Source organism: Tetrao urogallus, assembly GCF_951394365.1.
Source record: "Tetrao urogallus genome assembly, chromosome: 4".
Lineage (NCBI taxonomy): Eukaryota > Metazoa > Chordata > Aves > Galliformes > Phasianidae > Tetrao > Tetrao urogallus.
The window spans coordinates 59982400-60003641 of record NC_136817.1 but is presented as its reverse complement, the minus strand read 5'-3'; the positions used below and the strand labels follow the sequence as shown (position 1 = coordinate 60003641).

Sequence of the window (21242 nt, the reverse complement as noted above, 5' to 3'; positions counted from 1 at the left end):
GTGTGGTAAGGAGGCTCCTCCACTCCAAACTGAGCAGATGTGGTGATGGCAAGTGTACAGCAGGAGGTAGAGAGGAAGGAAAAAGGAGAGAAAATCTGAAAATTAAAGGACCAGCAACAGGTTTTATGTCAATGAGAAGTAGCATCTCCACTCAGGTCAGAGAATGACAGCTCTGAGACCAGCAGCAGGAGCTGGTGATGGAGTAAGAGGGAAAGACCTCGTGGTTTAAGTGACAGCAGCAGAACTCCTATTTAACTCCTAGCATAGAAGCACAGATTCTCTTCTTTATATTTTATTTTATAAACATCTAACATGAGCTGAACCAATAATTTTCAGCTGGTCTCTGACTGATTAATAACACATTAACCTGCAGTGATTCATGAATCCGACGTGACCTTTAAAGCAGTGGTGAAAGTCCTTCGTGTGATGATTATCACAGAACTTAAAGTAGCCACACAAGCTTCAAGTACTGCGGATGTAAAACAAGGACTTTCATTCAGTTCTACCTGCACAGCACAGCTTTTATATCTATGTAAATTCCAATCTACTGTAGATTCCACAGTTAGAGAGGCATGCCACAAATACCAATGACACAACTCAAGAGATTCTGAGAAAAATCAAATGCCACTTCCCATGAATGTCACCAGTCTAACGTTAATGATGATGAGAGCTCTTCTAACAAGGTTGAAGTTGTATGTTCATAGATGCCTGTGGGAAGGAAGCACAGAGTAAAGCCCTCATCTGGAGACAGATTTAAATCCAAGTTCAGAAACTGCGGCCTCTACCAAAATAAATAAATAAATAAATAAAATAATAATTAAAAAAAAAGCAAGCGGGTGTATGGGAACTGCTGAGTCACGGCCTGAACCTCTGATTGATCACCCGAGGCGAGCCATGAGTCAGCCAGAGGAGCACAGGTGAAGGCAATTCACTGTGCTGCCGGAAGGGGTGGAGCCTGGCTCCACCCCTCCTGGACCTATTTAAGAGCTGGCTACCAGTGGGGAAGGATCTCTTCTGGAGATCATCTCTCTTGGTGTCTTCTGGTGAGCTCAGCCGAAGGGTAAGCTCTTCCACTTATTCTCTTTTGTGATTGTTGTTTACTTTGCCTAATTCTCTTGATTATATTGTGATTATAACATCTTGATATCTATTGATTATACAATTATATTGTGATTATAACATCTTGATTATACAGCAGGTATTAGGTAGATTTCATTTACATGGAAAATCTGGGGGGTTTGGAAGCCTCTTATTCTTTCTCCCTCCAGGTATTTTTAGCTGGACTCTCTCTCCTGTCTGGCCAGACCTGCCCTGCTAGGTTAGTTAGAATGGAGAATAATAATTGTTCAGCAGGAACGTTCATGCACTCATTAATTACTCATAGAAACACAATCAAAAATTCTTGCTCGCTTTCTAAAGGAGCTGGAGAAAAGCAGGAGACAACCTCTTTAAATTTTGCTTTGTGCTTCTTGTCTTCTTAGCTCTCCAACGCACTTGCACAGCATCAGCAGAATGAGCATTCCCCTTTTGATGCAGGAAGAACAGCCCGCCAACGAGACTGAATAACAGCACTGAAACACCATGTCTAAACAGAGCTCCATTCACGGGCATGCACCACGCAGCTTAACCTCTCGTCGGTTATCTAAAAAAATATGTAAAAAGCAAGGGAGAAACATTTGCACAAGTCCAACTCGAGCAACAAGCAGCCAGGCCTCAGGCTCTTACAGCACTGCTGGCAGCCTGTGTGCCAAGCACCTGGCTTGGCAGCCCTTCCCCACACCACACTCCCTTTGACTAATACAAATCACTTGCACGCTGCACAGCAGAGGCCCACAGGATCTAATTTCATCAAACCTCAAAGAAAAATTAAGAAAGAAAGAAAGAAAAACGTAGGTAGGCCTGAATGTCCAAATGCTGTTTCAGTATTTCCACTGTTAAACTTTGTGCAGAAATGGACACCAACAACTTCTGTCCTCTTGGCAAAACCTGAACATAACAGAAGACAGAGGACAGACCACGCTAACACAGCTGACCTCTTCTGTCAGCTTGGCCCGTTAAGCTGAAAGGCAACAATTTATTCTTAAGAAAAATATTAAGAAAATCAATGGCACCACGCTAAGAGTTTATGAGAACAATTGATTGAAAACCCTTCTCCCAGAGCTCAATAATTTTGTCTCAAGGTGTAAAGCCACATCAGCATGATAAAAGATTGCTTTTGTGCATTAGAACCAGCTAGCTGCTTTCTTAAGAGGACAGGTGAAGCACTTCCTATTGCCAGGAGTGTTACAAGGCCTGTACCTGTGCCCTGATAATGAGAGCTGAAAGAACAAACCATAATAGATAGCCAAATTTGCAAATCCTTGGGATACCAAATGACTTATGCAGGAATATCACAATAAATTTGCTCTGAAATTGCTGCATGCTGCTTTGGGCTAGAATCTCTTCAGTGTCCTCCTAGGAACAGAACTTCTGTTATTCTAAATTGCTCTAATTAGCTCTTTCAGAGCCCTGCGGCTGTCGCTATTAGATTTTCAGCACAGCAACAACCTTCTCCAGGCAACAAGATAGTTACAAAATGTACCTTTCAAATTAGTTACCAAAAAGCTATGGGAACTCAAAGGGTATTCTATAACCAGAATAAGATGTGTGATTCTATACTTGCAGCCCACAGAGAAACTAGGCAGAGAGTAGGCGTTACACGTTCTCTCTTGGGAGAGATTTCTTTAAAATGTTTGCATTAAAAGTTATGAATTTGGGACATATTAACTATCTTAGTAAGGCTCTCACTAAAAGGAAGGAAGGCTATTCTCCCCTACACACACATCTGCATCACGCTACATGATATTTAAAGTCTCTGGATGTAAGTAACAGTCTAATCTTTATAGGCTTCTTCTGTCTGAGATGTTTCCAGGGTGTTACTGATCCTCAGACTCAATAATCCCTATTTATAGGGATCTCTCTCTCTCTCTATATATATATGTGTGTGTGTATATGCATATATATTTTTGAATTAACATTCTGTATGAAAGAATATGTCCCCCAACATTATACTGGAATGCAACAGATAAGACCTCTTTTGTGAAATCTTTCCTAAAGGGCTCAGGTTTGAAAAACAAGTTTAATTTCACCACTGAAAAGTTCAGTAACAGTCTTATAGCTAAATTAACATATTTTAATTTGATTTTGTTATTTCCTGATAACTGACTTGAAAGGTCACTGCTAGACTATTTACAATGATTTTTTTTTTTTCCTTTTCTCATTCCACTTCCACCACAGTTCAATGTTTGGTTCTGATCAGGCTGACACATAACATATTTGATCAGGGAAGATATGGTACCCTTTCATTTTTAGCCTGAAAACATTAATAACACAGCTCATATTTGAAACACAATTGTAATGGCATTCTGCCTGCTGGTTGAATATCAACAGATTATATCTTGGCATTCAGAGAAAGGACCAGTATTTCTTCATAGACACAGAAATGCCTTAATTTTTCATCTAACATTTCAAGCACAAATCTTGCATTTATACCATTTTTCACCTCAAAAGATTACAAGCTTTTTTATTATATATTTAATGCTAATAATAATAAAAAAGAGCCTTATCATTCCTTTGACATTCTCAAAATATCACAGAAATTCCCTTGTGCACTCTGAACAACTTTAGTGTTCTGAGAGATTACTACCCTTAATTCGCAGTTGTGTGGAAACAGGGTCGAATAACTGCACGAGGCTGAATGGCTGCACGAGGCCACAGAGTGAATCACGAGATGAATCAGGAATTAAGTCCACACCACCCGAGTCAATCACTGGACTGCACTAATTAGAGATTAGAACCACTTCTAACCACATCAGCTTGAGAGGTAGCAACTGCTTAACTTAATGTTTTAGAATTCAGAATAAGCATTGCCTATCAACAAACAATATTCAAACCCTGACTTTATGTGAAAAAGAAAAGTCTGCTTGATGTGAAGGGGACTACTCAGGAACATGTTTGTGATTGCACATCTGTGGTTGCCTGCCAGCCCAAGCAGCAGGTGCTGACTACTCCTCAGCTGAGTATTAACAAAAATAACAACAAACACAAAGCAGGCCACTAGGTGGCGCTACAATTAGAACAGACTGCTAAGGTGGAAGTCAGAACAAAGCTTGGAAAAGTAATTTCTTCAAAGTGCCTTCCAAAGTGGGACAGTACGTACGGCCAGCATCAGTCACAGTGCAAATAAGGTCTGGCTAACCTACATGCTTATCTGTAGTACTGTGTATGCTGTTCAGTCCTGCACTCATCAGTATCTGCACCACCTGCGGGCTTTTCTTAACAGCTCTTCAAGTTGAGGAAATCACAACAAAATTCACTTTCATTGAGGATCATTCTGAATTTTTGCTTGGAAAAAGCCTGTGAATTATCATTTTGGGCAAATGGGCCTTAATACAGGAATTTGCTTGTTTCAAAGGTCTTGAACGGAACATAGTTTATTAAATGATTAAAAAGATATACTAGCAATAGGCTGTTCTCAATTTTCTGTTATTAATTTTCTAATCAATCGCTAATTGAACACAGCTTCCACAGGTGGTAGGCAGCAGAGAATAAAGAAAAGGTAAATAGGAAGCAGCTTGCTAGGGATTTCAGCCCAACAGACAGGGGAAATGAGACAGGCAGACTGGCTGTTCGGTGCTAAAAGGAGCCAGTTATTTTTTCAGGCAAAATTTTAGAAGCCTCAGATAGAAAGACCTACTTACCTTTTCTGTCTCATTTCTTCACAGCTTTCTGTGGATAACCTCCTTTACAGCTATTCCCACTTTTCTCCTTGTTCTCTCAGATCCAGATGCTTTACTGGCATCTTTACCAGGTCTCCTCAATTGCATCTTTAAGAATTACAAGGATGAAGCTTGGGATCTGTGGCTCATCTACTTGCCAGAAAGCAGCAGGCAGCCACTGACCAGACTAGAGCCACATGCAACCTCAGTCTTTGCTTTGTTCTGTGTAGGCAAGCTGCTGCGCTGTATCAGTGTCACAGTATAAACTAATGATCACCAGAATGCAAAACCATTTGCTTGGTTCTCATTGCAGAGATGCTGTCACCCAAGGGTGTTACTGGCACACTTCTTGCTTTTCCAAGTTGTTCCTCAAGAGGAGAAATGCACATCTGTGTGCACTTGTGTGACTGCCAGAGACAACAGCACTCCTTGGAATATAACAGTTGTCACGAGACCAGAGGACCAGGATGTCCCACATCCTTTCTGCAAAGGCCCCGAAGCAGCACCGCAGACAAGCAAACCCTGCTACACGGAGGCTGTGCAAAAGCTTGAGTTAACCGAGCAAGCTCCAAACTTCTGCAGGATTCCTGCATGGCAAGTGGCTCTTCTGAGGCTTCTTTTTAGTAACACTGTAATTACACACCTGAACACAGCTGGATATATAATTCACTGACTTTGCATTACAGCATGTGCAGCTTCTTCATCCTCAGGACATACTTTGGAAATGCAAGCAGAAATCAGGCTTACAGCTGGGGCATACGCATCTGTGAAAAATCTAGCAAAGTGCTGGGACCATGTAATAAATGTGACCTTTTTCTTGCTTTTAAAGTGATAATCGCATGCTAACTGATAGCACCGATGAAGTTAACTCGTGTATCACCGTGTAGGATTTGTGTGTCCCAGTTATGCTAGCCAGGTGCCAGACCCCCCGAGGGCCGACAAGGACAGCCCCAGCGCCCCACAGCGCACAAAATGGCCCCGAGGACGCCCTCAGGCGGCACCTCCCGCCACAGGGGGGCAGAGTACAACTCCCTGCACGGAGCTCCCCTCCGCGGCCCGGAAGGGCCGTGCATCCCACCCACCACTCTCGCTCATCCTCCTCTCGGATTGGCTGTTGTCCGCCTCACTCCTGGAGCGCCCTCTCTCTGATTGGTAAGTGCGCAGGTGGGCGGGCAGACGCGGTGCTGGGTAGGAAGGCGCTATGGCGGCAGTAGCGCAGTGCGTGTTGGGCACGCTCCGCTCGCGCTCTCCGCTGCTGAGCCTGGCGCTGAGGTGAGCGCGGTGCTGGCGGGCCGGGCGCGTCGGTCGGGGCCGCGCTCGGGGCCTTTGGGAGCGAAGCCCGGCCCTTCACCCCCCCCGTTCCGTTAGGACAGGGCCCGGCGTGCAGCCCTGTGAGCCGGCTCGGCCTCGAAGCGCCTCAGGGAGCCTCTTAGAGGCCTGCGCTCGGTGTAAGGGCCGAGGTGCGGTGCGGCCGCTGCTCTCTTGCCGGGCATAGGGCTGCTCTTGCGGGCTGTTGCATCAGGCAGACCGCGTGCTGCCGTGAAGACGAGCTCCTGTGCCTGGACCGAACAGGCGGTCACGAGCTGTTGCCTTGGTCGGTGCCTTGCAGCCGAGTTGTTGTTTGCAGCAGTTCAGATAAGCTAAACTCGGTTCCTTTGATGGAATCTTCTGCAGACGGATTCCACAGTTCTGAAATCGTTGATTTGTGCTCTAATGTGCATTTGTTGTGCTTGTTGATTTGTCAGATGAAGTGTCCAGTATGTCCAGGAAGCACTACTGTTTGACAAGGTAAGTGGTAGATTAATACTCTCCGTGTGTTTTTTTCCTCATAGGACCTCTCCACGACTGCTTTGTGTGGCAACACAGCAGAAGAGCACTGGCCAGAACTTGGAAGAGGATCAGGGTCAGAGCCACAATGAGCAGAAGGCAGAACATAGTGCTGCTGAAAGAATGTTATCTGAGGAAAAAGCCAAACTGGAAGAGCAGCTCAAGGAAGTTACTGTGAGTGGCCTCTGCTCAGTCTGTGTGCATTTCTCCCGGGCTGTGTACCTAAGAGTCCTGATTATAGTTTCTCAGCGCATAGTTTGAATGCAGAAATCCAACTGATGTTTAGTTAATGGATAATAAGCTGTAATTAAATAATTTCTCAAAACTGAAGAGAGCAGATTTACTGTAAGACCTGAAATGTATCCCGTCCTACTCTAAAACAAAAACTTTAGGTGGTTTCATTCTGATTTCTGGATGGAATCTTGCTTGACCTGTGTTGGTCCTTGGAAACAGGGAAGTTGCTTCTGAGAAGTTCTTTGTTGATGCTAGGCAAAACAGCATTAGGAATGGCAGTAAGCATATACAGGAAAAAGTTGACTCACCTGACTGGTGATAGGGCCTCTGGCTATAGAACACTCCTCAGGAAGTAGCCTTCATCCAAAAGATGCTCTCCCATTGGAAGCTGGCCCTTAAACGAGCCCTTCCTGTCACATGGGAAGCACAGGTGAATTGCTTGCACCTGTACTTCCTAGGCCAGCCACCCCCTTCACCAGGTGCTCAGTCATCAGTTCAGGCTGTGACATAACACTTTCCCTACAACCTGGAAATTGGTTCCTTAGTTTCACTGACTTTAGGCCGCCTAGATTTTCTGCTCAGTGGAGAAATAATTCTTTGAAGTTCATGTAAGGATTGGAATGCATCTTGTATGTATGTGAGCTTAGAGTAGGTATTCTGAAAACAGCCACTGACTTTTCCAAAGGTAGGGGTTAACAATTCTTAGCTTGTATATAATACTGTACTTATTACATGCTTACACAGTGGGAGTTTGAACCCATCTCTGTTAGAGATGTCTTTAAATGGGAGACTAATGTGTCCATGTTGCATTCTGGCCTAATAAATCTTGCATTCTCTCATGCATGACTTAACAGAGAGTGAACAGTGCCCTAGGAGGTGAGAGGTGTGGATTAAACGAAGTCATAGCTTTTCTGGATGAGTGCTTTATAGAAAATGTCTTTCTAGAGCATTTGGGACTTTGAGAGGTAGCCCAGAACCTTCTGTAATAGCAGTGCCTATGAATTGTAAGTGGATTGAGATTCCTTTCTGCTGCCCTTAGGAAAGAACTGAAAGACAAATCATGCAGATTAACACCTTAGTTGACAGCATATGTTCCTGGCTACAGAAGGCATCCCTTCGGTCAACTTCTTGGTGTGAAAGTCAACCTTACAGTGTGTGCAGGCCCAGCAGAGTTCTGGGTCAAGTGGTGCAGCACTGAAGTGCCAGCGTTTGTTGAATCGAGTTCTTAATGCATCTCGTGCTACAGGACATCTTGCTAGGAACATACCTAAACTTAGCCTGATGAACAGAGAAATCAGACTTTGTAGTTTGTAAGGTCTGAAAAACTTGGAGGACACTTTGGTGGAGAGGGAAGAGGCAGACTGAATGGTTGGGTTGGATCTTGTTTGCTGGTGTCAGAATACATAATACCTTATGAAGACTTCCTGCAAACACTTGCCAGAAAAAGCAGACAACTTTGGAAAAATTTGTGTATCTGTAGTGTTAAAAATTACTGACAGCAAATATTGAGTCTAGAGGCCAATCCTTATTTCCTTTCTCTGACTTCTTTCTGCGCTTAAATGAAGCAAACGATTTTCTTTGCAACAAGGATGCAGTGATAATTGTCGTGTGTTCAGTTTGCCTGAATCCACTATCTAAAAAATAACGTAAGAGTGAAAAAGGAATGCTGTTCTGTACTTGCTTTAGAATTTTCAATGCTTCAACCACTTGGATTGAAATCTCTTCTGTGACTTGTTTTTCTGCAGGATAAGTACAAGAGGGCCTTGGCAGATGCAGAAAACGTGAGGCAAAGAAGCCAGAAACTCGTGGAAGAGGCAAAATTATATGGTCAGTGAAAACTCTTTGTTTTTAATCTTAAGACCCAGGAACACTAACTTGAAAAGCACAGCCTGGAAAATGGAGCTAACTAGCCTCCAGTTCTGGCTACTAAGTTTAAAATACATCTATAGGGGAAATAGGTTTAAAAATGGTTCCTCACTTGGTAATAGAAGTACAATAGTTTCCCTTAAGATAGGACAAGACTTAACCAATTTAAGTCAACAGCTTTGAATTTTGTTTGAATTTGGCACCTGGTTTTCTAAAGGTACAAGATTAGGAGATGTTTCTAGCAAGGTTGCAGCCTCAAGTTTGCCTTTTTATACGCTTGGTCCCATGGCAGACTTCAAAAACCAAGGGTGAGGATGGAATACTGGCATGCTTGCTGTGTTGCTTGTTTTGTTGTTATTGATGCATGGGTTCTGAGGTGGTTCATTTTGTGGAGGTTTTCATTTGTTTTACCTTTCATATTTGAATAACATTCCTCTTCTGGTGAAAGCCATAGCTTTCAAACAGAGGCAGTACAGTGGTAGGGAACGTACAGCTGTGGGCTTTAAGGAATGCTAGAAACATCAGCCTCCAGCAGCTCACTGACATCTGACACAGCGTTCTGACATTGAGACAGAGCTCCTTGTTTGTGTGTGAACGCTGTAGCAGAAGAGCTTCCTTTTAGTACTTGACTGCCACTTTGGTTTGAAATATTAGCTATCCTCTCTTCTGCACTGCAGAACTGTGTAGTTTTATTCTGAATGCAGACATTTTAATTTCTACATGCAGAATCTGCAGTTAATGTGTGTGGCTAAAAAAAGCATCTCTTTGTTTCATAGTTCTGTACCATTTTCATGGATATTTGAATGCTTCATCCTGAAGTTCATTTGCAAAAAACGTTGTTTGATTGCTGTGCTGTGTAGTGCAGAAAGGCTTGGAGTTATCTCTAAGCCCAGAGATGTATGATAGAAATAAATATTCAAATAAAGTTTCTCATTTAAACATTATCATAGTTAATGTGTGACTGTAAGTTTCATCGTTCAGTGGGGATTACTTTTTCTTTTTTTCTTACTCTTAAGGGAAATTCATTCTTAAACTTGTCTGTAGGGGACTAAGTCCAGAGAGATGCAGCGACAGCTGTCTACAGAAATAGTTTATGCTAAAAATAATAGAAAAAATAAAAAATCCCTTTCTGAACAAATAGCTGTCTGGTTTGATCCAGAGCAATCAACAGCTGATGTTTGGGACAGTTCGGCCCTAGCCATAGTTGTAGGCTGAATTTAAAGTTTTGATTGTTATCCTAATATTTTGGGAACTCACTGGACACTTTCAGACACAGTTCTGTAAAAAGCTCAAGTCTTTAAATAGAGTTGTGCAGTTGTTAAAGTGACCTTTTCCGGAGAACTAGTTCATCCTTACAGATCCTGCAAGATGCTTCTGTAGTTCATTGTCTTCTGGTACTGTGCTCTTCCTGGTGAGGAGAAAATAATGGATAGAGTTATAAAGCCTAACCCTGCCTAAAATAAGAAATGAGCAAGGCTACCACAGCTCAGTGCACTTTGTCATCATCATACCTCTGCAAAGAAATGCGTTGTTCCACTGAGTTGTCTTGGTCTTTTGTGATTGCTTGAGACAGTGTACCTGAAGTGAGATGAGTCCAGATTCTTCTAGGGCGAGCTGGAGATCAGCTTCAAAACTGCTGCTGGCCCAGGATTCACTCAGCATGAGGTGCAGCCTCTGGCTCACTCTGTAAGAGCAGTTTGTAGTGGGAGGGGGGGGGGGTTATGAGTGTTCTGTTCATTCAAGGAGGAATCACTGCTCACCTCTTAAGATTCCTTATCAGCCTGATTACAAACTTTTTCTTCTGCAAAAACTCTTCGTATCTCAGATTAAAGAGTAGAAATAGAGCAATATAATGCTTTGGTCTTCAGGTGAATCCCACCGTGTGAGAGACAGAAGATCCATTCCTTAATAGAAGGAAATGACGTGAGGCCATCTGAAGGTTTTGGTAACTTGTGAGAGTTAACTGTCGATGTCATCTCACCAGCATAGCTTTCATTTTTTTTTTGGTGGTGGTGGTTTTTAATGCTTGCTTTCCTCCCTCCCCTTTCCTTTCTTTTTTAGGTATTCAGAGCTTCTGTAAGGACTTGCTAGAAGTCGCAGACATTCTGGAGAAAGCAACAGAAAGTGTTCCAAAAGAAGAAATTAAGGATGAAAATCCTCACCTGAAGAGCTTGTACGAAGGTCTTGTCATGACAGAAGTACAGATCCAGAAAGTGTTCAAAAAACACGGGCTGCTCAGACTGAACCCCGTCGGAGCCAAGTTCGATCCCTACGAACACGAAGCGTTGTTCCACGCTCCCATGGAAGGGAAGGAGCCTGGCACCATTGCATTAGTATCCAAGATTGGCTACAAGCTGCATGGGCGCACGCTGCGGCCTGCCCTCGTGGGCGTTGTGAAAGACGCTTAGCTGCTGAATCAGATCACTTAATGCCATTCCATTATTAAACAGCTGGATGGTTTTTCTCTTACACCGTGCTTTCCTTACCCCTCTGTCCCCCAAGAGGTTTCAGTGAACCAGTTGAGGTCTCCCAGCGAAAATGAAGCTGACAGTGACATTCTGTTGCTTAGTGGCCTTCAACAGTGTTCCTTCAGCTCTCTTCTGTCAGTAATATTTGTTACAACCATGGCTACTGAAGGTACATTAAAATGAAATCAACAAAATGCTCACAATTCTGCAATCTTGTGTTTATCACTGTGTAAACTGAAGATCCAGTCGGTGGTTCAAATGGTTCCTTTTGCTTTGTAACACTAAACTGCAAAAGTGGGTGAAGTTGTACAGATAACCAATCCTCTGCAAGTATCTGCTGGTTTTTTGGCTGCTGTAAGCACCCATTTTTGTAGAATGCCTATTCAGAAACAACCCCTCTCAACAACTGAAGTAGAAACATTTGTGAATTCTGACCTGAAAATAAAGGGCGAGGGAGAGTGGACATCCTTTGTAATTGTTCAGCCCTTTTAGATCAGGAGTCAAGTTGACTCAAGAAAACCATCTAATACTTGTGTGGCATTGAAGAACCAATACAACTTATGCTATCTCTGGATTTTGAATTTAATATTGTATAAATTGGTTTAAAGGATTTTGATAGACTTGTAACTTTCAAGCCATGCAATCAGTTTGTTATACAAACTGTAGTTAAAACCCCACTGAAAGTCAGAATACCTGAAGAAGTGAGTATCTCAGAGTTTGGTATCTGCTACATTTAGAACTGCACAAGTAATTGCATTGTAAGTGGCTCAAACAAAAACGTGAACTCTGCTTTATTTCTTGTGTTTACTCACCTTGGATCTTAGGCTGCAACAGAGCTTTCCCATACACAGCCCTTGTCATGTGTAACTTCACCTGCTGCTGGTCATGTTGATAGGAGTGGCTGGGACCTGCCAAACTACACATCTGACAGAGTGTCTTCCCTCAGATCCTCAAAGCCCATTCACTTAACACACCAGACTGAAGCATCAGAGTTACACATGTTATTTAGGATCTGGTAATGTGACAGGAAGGACTTCTGTATTTTCCATCCTCGCTGCTGGTTGTTTGGATTAAGGAGCTTCTTCAGTTCACGTGTTGGTTGAGACTCAGGTTTCTGTAATTAATTTACCAGCTCCTTAGAGTGTCTTTTTTGCACTACGTTACTTCATTTAAGGTGTTGCTACACACAACTTACTGTTGAGTGTTTGGCAGAGGACTCAAGCTCATTTCCTTAAAACTAAGCAAATTCTGAACATCTGAATGAAATAATTCCTTTTCCTTGGTCTGCCCCTTCAGAGGAGGTAGTGTACAGGAAAGTCTTTACTGAGCTCTCCAAGCACCTCTGCTGACAGATGACAGCAGAATGCACTGAAGAAATAAAAAAAGTGGATGACTCTGAAGTTTAAGCATGACAGCAGCTAATAAAGCTGCCACTGCTAGCTCTGCCCTAGCTAGTTTGTTACAAGCACTTCTCCACGCATCATCATGTAGCTAAAATGCATCTCTAGTCACTGCTGCCAGGGCTTTAGCTGGTCAATGAGGAAAAAGGGCTATGTTACAGTGCAATTAATAATGGAAAGAAACTTTAATACAAGTTTATTTACCAACATACAATGCAAAAACCTAGTAAAATGCTGAGTGTGCACAACATCAGTTAGGTTTTACATGATTTCAGCACAGACGTTTGTGTGTCTGGCACAGCTACACCAGTACACGACGCAAATGAGTGCAACGTTCCCTTCAAGGAAGAAGCTGATGAGCCGGGGTGCTCACCAGGTACCCTCCTTCACAGTATTTAATTCATCATCTCTTTAAGAGCACCTGGGGCACACGCAAAAACACCTTGCAAGAAAGAGCAGTAAACCAAAAGGCCGATGCAGTCGGTTACAGTTGCAAAGAAACCTGGTGCAGCCACCACGCAAGAGAAGAACAGCAGAGTGCGTTCATTCACACGGCCATTTATGGGCAGAGGCTCCAATGCAAACCTAATGCCGTTCTTAACCCTCACTGGGCTGCAGCAGAAGGTAGGGCAGGAGGGGCTGTAAGCAGAACGCTGTAACGAGCCCACCTGATGCGGGCTGTATGCACAGAATGAAGGCTAACGCTCCTTTGCTACTTGGTGAGTTGTACTGTAACACAAGGCTGGGACTGATGGAAGCACCGTACAGCATTACAGCAGGCTGACTGCTGCCCCTATCGGGAGCAGATCAGTGCACAGCTGACGGGTTAGTGCTTTGCCACAGGCTTACATCAATGCTGTTAGGGCAGAAACTACCATTAGCGTTATTTTCCTTAGAAAATAAGTCCAGAGCAGTAAGCATAAAAAAAAAAAAACAAACAAAAAAAAACAACCAAGCACCTTTTCATTAGCGACACGAAGCCCAGGATATCTGTACAGTACAGGAAGCACTTCCTGACAAACACAAGACACAAAGTTGAAGAGCTTTTGCCACGCTTTTTGTCAGCCCTTCACCACACGAGAAGCAGCACAGCTCTACTAAGTTGCCAGATTAAGACAACTGCACCTCAGCTTGAGAAAACAAAACAGCAGCTCGTAACAAAGGAATGCTTAGACTAAATGGGTTCCATCTGAAAATACAGGACAGCAGCATCCTCTAGTGCAAGTCACCTTTAAAATTAAAAGCATAGCTGACAATGAGACACTGCTTCTAGGGAAGCCCTTTCCAAGGGATCAGCATTTGCTACAGCAAACATTTACCACCTTGAATTTGCTTGCAAGTATAAAATAAATATCGATATCCATATTTCATACATTAAAAATACTTTATTTTACATTCATCTTGATGTTCAATAAGTTACGTCTAGCACCAAAGAAACATTTTGGAAGGGCTGAGGAATTCAGGAACTACAAAGAGTGAACGCAGAATTCATTTCTACAACATTTAAATGAGTCATTGGTGCCTAGATAATTTTATTTTTAAATTACTGTTCAGATGGGTTTTAGGCTATTGCTTCAGTTAGGCTTAGGTGTGCCAAAGCACTTCAGAAATATAAAATTTAGATCTGAGGAAGATAGTAATAAATCAGAAAACCCACATCTGTGTTAACCTCCCAGCTGCAGGCAGAGCTGAGGCTCCAGCACAGCACTGGTGCGATGCAGCAGCCGGAACCGTTGAGAGGAAGAACCAAATTGCATAACTCCAAGGCTGGAAAGGCTGAGCTTCCTTTCCACAGGAGAAGGAAATCATCAATGGTTTACACCTTCTCAGCTTGTCTCGCGTGCTCTCTATACGTGCATATACAGTGGAAGAGGTTCTTAAAGCTACTGGCACACTGCAGTGAGTTGCACTGCTTTGTCTCAGGTGCCCGAGAAGCCGCTTCCAGGTAAGCCAAAGCATCCCATCAGAGAGCACACAGCCCTTTCCTTTTTTGGAGGGACGTAACACCACAAGCTCAAAACAAAAAGGCACTAGAGTTTTTGTGTGTGTTGTGTTATTGTTTTTTCTTCCTTCTCCTTAGAAATGCTGGCTTTATAACTGTACCCTTTGTATGCTAAACTCAGCGGTAACACTATTCTGATAATGCTGGAGATACTGACTCAAAACCAGTTCTGGTTAGCATACCTCTGCCAAGCTGCAGAATTAATACTGTTTTTAAGATGTCATGGACTCCTCATGGCCCAAGGCATCAGAACCAGAGCACACCTCCTGCGTTCACATCTGTTCTCAACTCAGTCAGCTCCATCTCCTGGCACATCCACACAGTGGAGCTGTTGCCCAGCTGGCTGCCACCCACTGCCCAGCACAGGGCTCAGGTGCAATAACACTGATGTCTGTCACGCAGAATCAACCTGGTTTTTTTTTAGCTTTTTTTTGGTTTTTTTTTTTTTTTTTTTTTTTAAATTCAGATGGCTAGATGCCAGCACAGGAATCTAAGAATGAAATGAAGATTAAAAAAAAAAAAAAAAACACCTTTTCCAGTCCTCCTTGAACACCTTTCCCTTAATTGGTATATATTACTAAAACAACGGTGTGGATCAAGTGTTTCTGCTGTGCTCTGCTCCACTGTAACTCCAGCCCTGCCTGGCAGGGAGCACAGCCCTCAGAGAGCAATGACAACATAAGTTATGCCCAAGTGACCCCTGTGGCAAACTGAGATCCATTTTGCCAACCACAGCAATGACCTCAGCACATTTAGTCCAGCAGGTTTCAAGGTACGCGCAGCCAGAAACCTGCAATGGCTGCATCCACCACTCTGCACTCCAGGAGCACAGCAGCTGGGCATTTTCATCTATATAAATTAATTTTTCTTTTTCAATAAACCAACCTCAGTGACCGCTGTGAGCTTCAGAATGGAGCTCCCTGTCCCTGTCCATCCCAGCTGCACTCAGGAGGCAGCTGCAGGTGCTCAGGCTGCCTCCTGTACCAGATACAGGAGGAGGGGCAGGTTCCCCCTGCAACTGGAAGCAGTGATTTCACCAGGGCAGAACTCTGCGTGTTCTAAGCCACAGCTGGCCAGAAGCAGCCACTTCACAGCAGTGCTGAGCCTAGCGCAGAGCATACAGCTGCCCGGCCAAGCACACACTGAGGTCAGGCAGCAGAACGCAGCTCTCCAAGAAGCCTGCCCACACAGCACAAACACCTGCAGGCAACTCATCTACCAATCCCTGTCACGGCTCAGCCCCGCTGCACCTCAGAAAAGCTCCCACCCCCAGTCCTGACACCTGGGCTGTGCTACTAAGGGCAGGGCTCCAAAAGCTCTGCAACACCACGCCAATCCCTGCACCCTGTGCCTGACAACTCAGGATTTCTGCAAGCTTTGCTTGGCTGCCAGCACTGTGACAAAAACAACATCAGGGAGAAGAACTCATCTGCTGAAAACCATCTCCCACCTTCAAAAAATAAAAAAAGGAAAAAAAAAAGGCAAGGATTATGGATGACATTGACCCTCACTTATCCAACAGCAGGAAGTGAAGTGACCACCCCAGAACTATTGGACTTGAGGAGTTGGTTCACATGAAAGAAATCTCTTTGAGTAACGTAACAAAAACAGTGTACTCTAATGAGCAATGAAGTCAAATGGAGAAGTTCTGCAATTCAGTATTTTTCATGACACGAAGCAAAAGTCTACTCGAAGCACGGACCACGAACACTGTGGGTTTTTTTGTTTTTGCTTTTGTTGTTTTGTTTGTCTGTTTTGAATAAGATAATTTCTGTATCTCCAGAAAGGGCAGGAAAAAGAAGGGAGCCCGTCAGGCCTCTGGTGTGGTGCTCAGATGCGGTGGGTTTCATGATGCATCTCTGGATATCCAGCCACTCTCTGTTAGAAAGTTTAAAATCCTTTTCTTCAGTACCTTATCCAAGTAGCTGGGAAGGCGACTCTTGGAAGGAATCCCTTGTCTTTTCTGAAGATGGTCTTTAATGATGATGGTTTTTACAGTCACGTATCGCGCAGGACTCAAATTCAGAGAGCTGCAAAGCACTTTTTCCCTGTCCGACAAGAGTTCAAAACCAGGCAGGTTTTCAATGGCAGCAAATTCCCCTTCTTTGCCGTCCTCCTTCCCCCTCTTGGAGCTGGCTATGTTTTTGTTCTCCTTCCTCTTCTCCCGTTTATGTCTGGCTGCCTCATATTCTGCCGACTCCTCCATTTTGGTGATTCCATTTCTGCGATACCGCTGCAGTTCCCGGATCTTCGCTCGAAGTACTCTTTCCTTGTGCATGTTCTCAAAGAAGTCTTCAAACTCCTTACAGGACATGAACTGGTACAGAGGCCTCAGCTTCAGCCTCAACTCCTTCTCTTCTTTCGTGATCTTTCGCTTGGGAGTTTTCTCCTTGTCCTTCTTATCCTTCCCCAGGAAGGCCGGCACCAAGTTATAATCTCGCGCAATGTTCTTCCGCCGTTGTCTCTCCTTGAGTTTTCTTACATACATGTCTACGTGAGCTCTTTTCAATTCTATCTCCACGTCATCGTCGTCGTAGTTCACAGACAGGCCGCTGATCAGAGTCTCAGCATCCTGATCGTACTCGATCTCGTAGTCGTCCCGGAGCGGCATATAGCCCAGCTGCTGCTGCTCAGCCACCGATATGTCCAAGGGCGGGAGCGGCGTGGTCAGGCTGGGAGAGAGAGGGCCGCCGCTGGGACACGTGTGGTCCGTCACCCTGTTGGGAATGGTGTCGGGGATGCAGGCCTTCCCCAGGTTGCCATGGATGTACATGCTCACGTAGTGCTCCATCACCTCCTGGGGCGTCCGGGATGCTCCCACGTGAGCGGCCATGTCTTCCTAAATGGAAAACAAGGAGGGGCAAGAAGATGGTTCCCATTACACCTTCATTGGAGCACGCACTCCTCCTTCCCTCAAAAACCAACTCACAAGACCTGTACTCTTCCAACAATAGCTCTGCCACACCATGAACACCAGCTCAGTATTTACAAGTGCGAAAGGGACAAGAAAAGCATTGAGAACACAGGAAGCCATGAAAAAAAACAGAAAGAAAGAAAGAAAAAAGCATCGGTGCAGCAAACTGCCTCTGAGCTGCCCGTGGGGAGAGCAGCCCTGTCTGCTCACCATGCACACGATCAGCACCCTTTGCTACCTCAACAACCCAGCTCAGCACCGCGACGGTTCCCGAGCTCACTGCGTCACCCGCCAGGGTTCTGCTCACTTACAGCTTCGTTTTTAGAGCAACAGAGAAAAAGGAAAGTTAATATTTATAGCCTACAGCGGTAAGGAAAAGAGAACAGCTTTAAGTTGAAACAAGGGATACTGAAGCTGTAGACATAAGGAAGAAATGCTTCACTCCGAGGGCGGTGAGCAGGAACAGGTGCACGGAGAGCAGCGGCCGCCCCGGGCAGCCCGACCCCACAGCAGGGCGAGAACCGGGAGGGCTTTGGGTTCCCCCCGCCCGGAGCCGCGCCACGACACCGCCCCAGGAGGTGACGGAGCCGCCCCGCAGCCCCCGCCCCGCAGCCCGGCGCGGCCCGACCCTTACCCAGTTGCCGAAGCCGAACTGCTCGATGGCGTCCAGCAGCAGCTGCTCCTCCCGGCTGCTCCAGCCGCCCTCCGCCTCGGCGCCCCACAGCGTGAAGCGGCCGCCGTCCACCAGCTGGTAGCCGTGCCATCGGCGGTGCGGGCCGATCTCGGCGCCGGCCGAGAAGCAGTCGGGGCAGAGCTCGATGTCGGCGCACTCGGTGCAGCGGAAGCGCAGGGAGCTCACCTCGGCCAGGCAGTACACGCAGTACTTCTTCCCCAGTTCCGCCATCTTACCCCGCCCGCCGCCGCCCCGCACGCACGCGCGGCCCCGCCCCCGCTCGGACGCGGCCAATGGCAGCCCTCCCGCCGGGAGGAGCCTCGCGCCGGGCGACCAATGGGTGAGGAGGGCTCGGGCAGCCCCTCCGGATCGCGGCCAATGGAGACGAAACGCCCGGGCGCGGGGGGGATTAAAATGAACGAGCTGCCGCGATTGGCCGAGCGGAATCCTGCTTCCTTCCCGGTGGCCAATCGCAGAGGCGACCCCGGGCGACCCCACCGCTGAGCGGCGGCCGGGAAGAGAGGGCGGGACCTCAGGGCGGAGGGAGAGGCGGGGCCGGCAGAGCCGAGTCCCGTCGCCCGGACAACGGGGGAAGCCGACGGGCGGCGGCATGGAGGCGGCGGAGGAGCGAGAGGGGAGCGGGGATAACGAGGTCCCTGAGAGCGAGCCCGACGCGCTGAGCGCGGGGAGCGGGGAGTCCGAGGGCCCGGCGGAGCCTCCGGAGCCCGAAGGAACCGCGCCGGGCACGGGGGAGGAGGAGAGCGGCGCGGAGGAATCCAACGCCGGCGGGGAGCCGGAACCCACGGCCGGCGGCGAAGCCCAGGAGGCGGAGGAGACGGAGCGCGCGGCGCTGCTGGCCGAGTACCGGGCGCTGGAGGCCGAGCGGCAGCGCCTGCACCAGGCGGACGGCCGCCTGCAGCTCCTGCTGGGAGACGCGCTGCGGCCGCAGCGGGGCGAGCGGCGTGCGGACGAGGCGGGCGGGCAGGAGCTGTTCGCCCGGCGGCTGCGGGAGCTGCAAGAGCTGTGGCGGCGGCGGGTGCGGGAGGCCGAGAGCTGGCAGAGGCGGGTGGACGCCCGGCGGAGGGACAGCGCGGAGAGCGAGGCCAGGGCCAGTGCCGCCTGGGCCGCCTTCCAGGCGCGGAAGAAGGCCGTGGCCGTGCAGACCCTCTCGCGGCGGCGGGGCGGCAGGGAGGCGGCGCTCAGGGCGGTGGGCGACATCCAGGCCCGGGAGCAGGACAAGGAGATCTCCGTGCGGGAGGTGAGCGCGGAACGCCCGGCTCCGTCCGCTCTCCCGAAGGGCGGAGGATTTCCCGGCCGCGCGGCGAGCGCCGTGCCGCGATCCTTGGTGCCGCGCCGGACACGAGAGGCGCGGAACCAGCCTTCCTTGTACTTCTGCCCCTCCAGGCCCGGCTGGAAAACATCAAGGTGAAGCTTGAGGTCCGAAACCTGGAGAGCGTCCTGAGAGCCCACGGAGAAACGCTGAAAGGCCGCCACTTCGCTGAGATCAGTCACATGAAGAAAGAGAACCAGAAGCTCAACGAAAAGCTGGACGGCCTCAACGACGAGGTCCTGAAGCTGAAAAAGAAGGTCGCTAATGCAGAACGGATCCTCGGCCACGTCAGGGAGAAACTGCAGTTTGTGGAAGCTGAGAACCGAGGCCGGAAGGCTGAGCTGAGAGACGTCATGAGCGTCCTGCTGCAGAAGAGGGACGCCCTGAGCAAGAGCAAGCAGGACAGAGACAGGCTGAGGGCACGCAACGTGAAACTGCAGCAGCAACGCGGGCTGCTTGGAGAGGAGATGCTGCTGCGGGACTTTGAGGAGAAGGTGAATGCCGTGGAGTTGTTACAACAGCAGCTGCAAGTGCTGAAACGTCACCACGCCGAACTGATCCTCAAACAGAGGGAAATTCAGGAAAAGGTGAGGGAAGCCAATTCATTTCTACCTTGAGGATGAAAATAAAGCATTGAAAAGATACAAACCGCAGAGTTGTCCGTACCGCTCATTTCTTAACATGCTTCTTTTTGAGGAAGGTATTACATGTGTTCTCCTGGAAAAGACTTCTGTATGATGTATCAGTGTGATGCATTAGGAGATCACTGTACCCATTTCTGAATGAAGCCACCTACATGTACCTCCTATTTAAAACAGTGCACAAGAGCACAGCCAAAAGCCAAAAGCCAACACTTCTAGAAAACCATCTCAAAAGCTGAGTCCTGCGAGGCCATGGCAGTGTTGTTTAAGCAGAGCACCCAGAGCTCTAATTCATACCTTGACTCTGGCAACCTCCTTCCCGGTTCTTACAATTCAGTAACAACTTCATCTGTACAACCACCACCTGTGCCTTCCAGAAAGGTCGTAGGAGATGAAGAATTAACTCTAGGGGTTAAGGTTCATAAGGTTAGATGTGGCTGAGGGCTGAGGAGGAACAAGAGGTATTCACAGCAAACCGGACTTGCATACAGCCAACTTACTACAGAAGCTCAATCCCTCACTCATTCTGTCAGCAGAACTGGCTGCAAGATCTGTTTTGTTAGCGTACAAGACGAAAGGTTTACTACTTCAAATACATATGTTAAACTTCTCATCCCAATCTAGAGCTTTAGTACTTTTGTCTTTTAGCAGGCTCTACGTGGTGTGTGATGAGGTACAGAGTAGCATCAGCCCACCACAGTTTCAGCCCCTTTGCACTGTTCAAGGACAGTGTGTGAGAATTCTAGAACACAGAAAAAAGGGGGGAGGGAGGGAGGAATTGTTACAAGGGATAATCATACAGCTCAGCTTCACCAGACAGGAAGCAACTTCCACTTTCAAAACAACGTATTCTTCAAATTCCCACACGGCTCGTGGAAAAAGAGGCAATGTGACAGATCTACACCCACAGCTCTCACTGCTGCTAGAGTAGCATCATTGTTGACGAAGGCATGGGATGCTGATGTCATGATACAGAAACAATTGTGTCCTACTAAGTGCAATGTATCTCCAGTAGCTCACAACCTCTATTCATGAAAACAGACTGCACAAGCAGTAACTTCACAACATACCAGTAAATGTACCTCTGGCTGCTGCTGGACTGTGAAAACAGACAAGTGCCAACCACTTAT

General features: G+C 46.8%; 3 protein-coding genes across 3 annotated transcripts; 2 read left to right on the top strand and 1 right to left on the bottom strand.

Annotated features, from left to right (window-relative positions):
- Positions 1 to 5958: 5958 nt before the first annotated feature.
- Positions 5959 to 11092, top strand: GRPEL1 (GrpE like 1, mitochondrial; the record flags this gene model as incomplete). The annotated part of the gene is made up of 4 exons (XM_079534295.1): positions 5959 to 6029; positions 6590 to 6758; positions 8564 to 8645; positions 10746 to 11092. The coding sequence occupies 4 exons, from the start codon at positions 5959 to 5961 to the stop codon at positions 11090 to 11092; spliced, it is 669 nt and encodes a 222-aa protein (XP_079390421.1).
- A 5308-nt stretch (positions 11093 to 16400) lies between these two features.
- Positions 16401 to 18381, bottom strand: TADA2B (transcriptional adaptor 2B; the record flags this gene model as incomplete). The annotated part of the gene is made up of 2 exons (XM_079534683.1): positions 18103 to 18381; positions 16401 to 17393 (listed from the first exon to the last, which is right to left on the bottom strand). The coding sequence occupies exons 1-2, from the start codon at positions 18370 to 18372 to the stop codon at positions 16401 to 16403; spliced, it is 1263 nt and encodes a 420-aa protein (XP_079390809.1). The 5' UTR covers positions 18373 to 18381.
- Positions 18382 to 18751: 370 nt separating this feature from the next.
- On the top strand, positions 18752 to 20088 carry CFAP184 (cilia and flagella associated protein 184; the record flags this gene model as incomplete). Its single annotated transcript, XM_079534150.1, has 2 exons — positions 18752 to 19399; positions 19546 to 20088. The coding sequence occupies 2 exons, from the start codon at positions 18752 to 18754 to the stop codon at positions 20086 to 20088; spliced, it is 1191 nt and encodes a 396-aa protein (XP_079390276.1).
- Positions 20089 to 21242: the final 1154 nt, after the last annotated feature.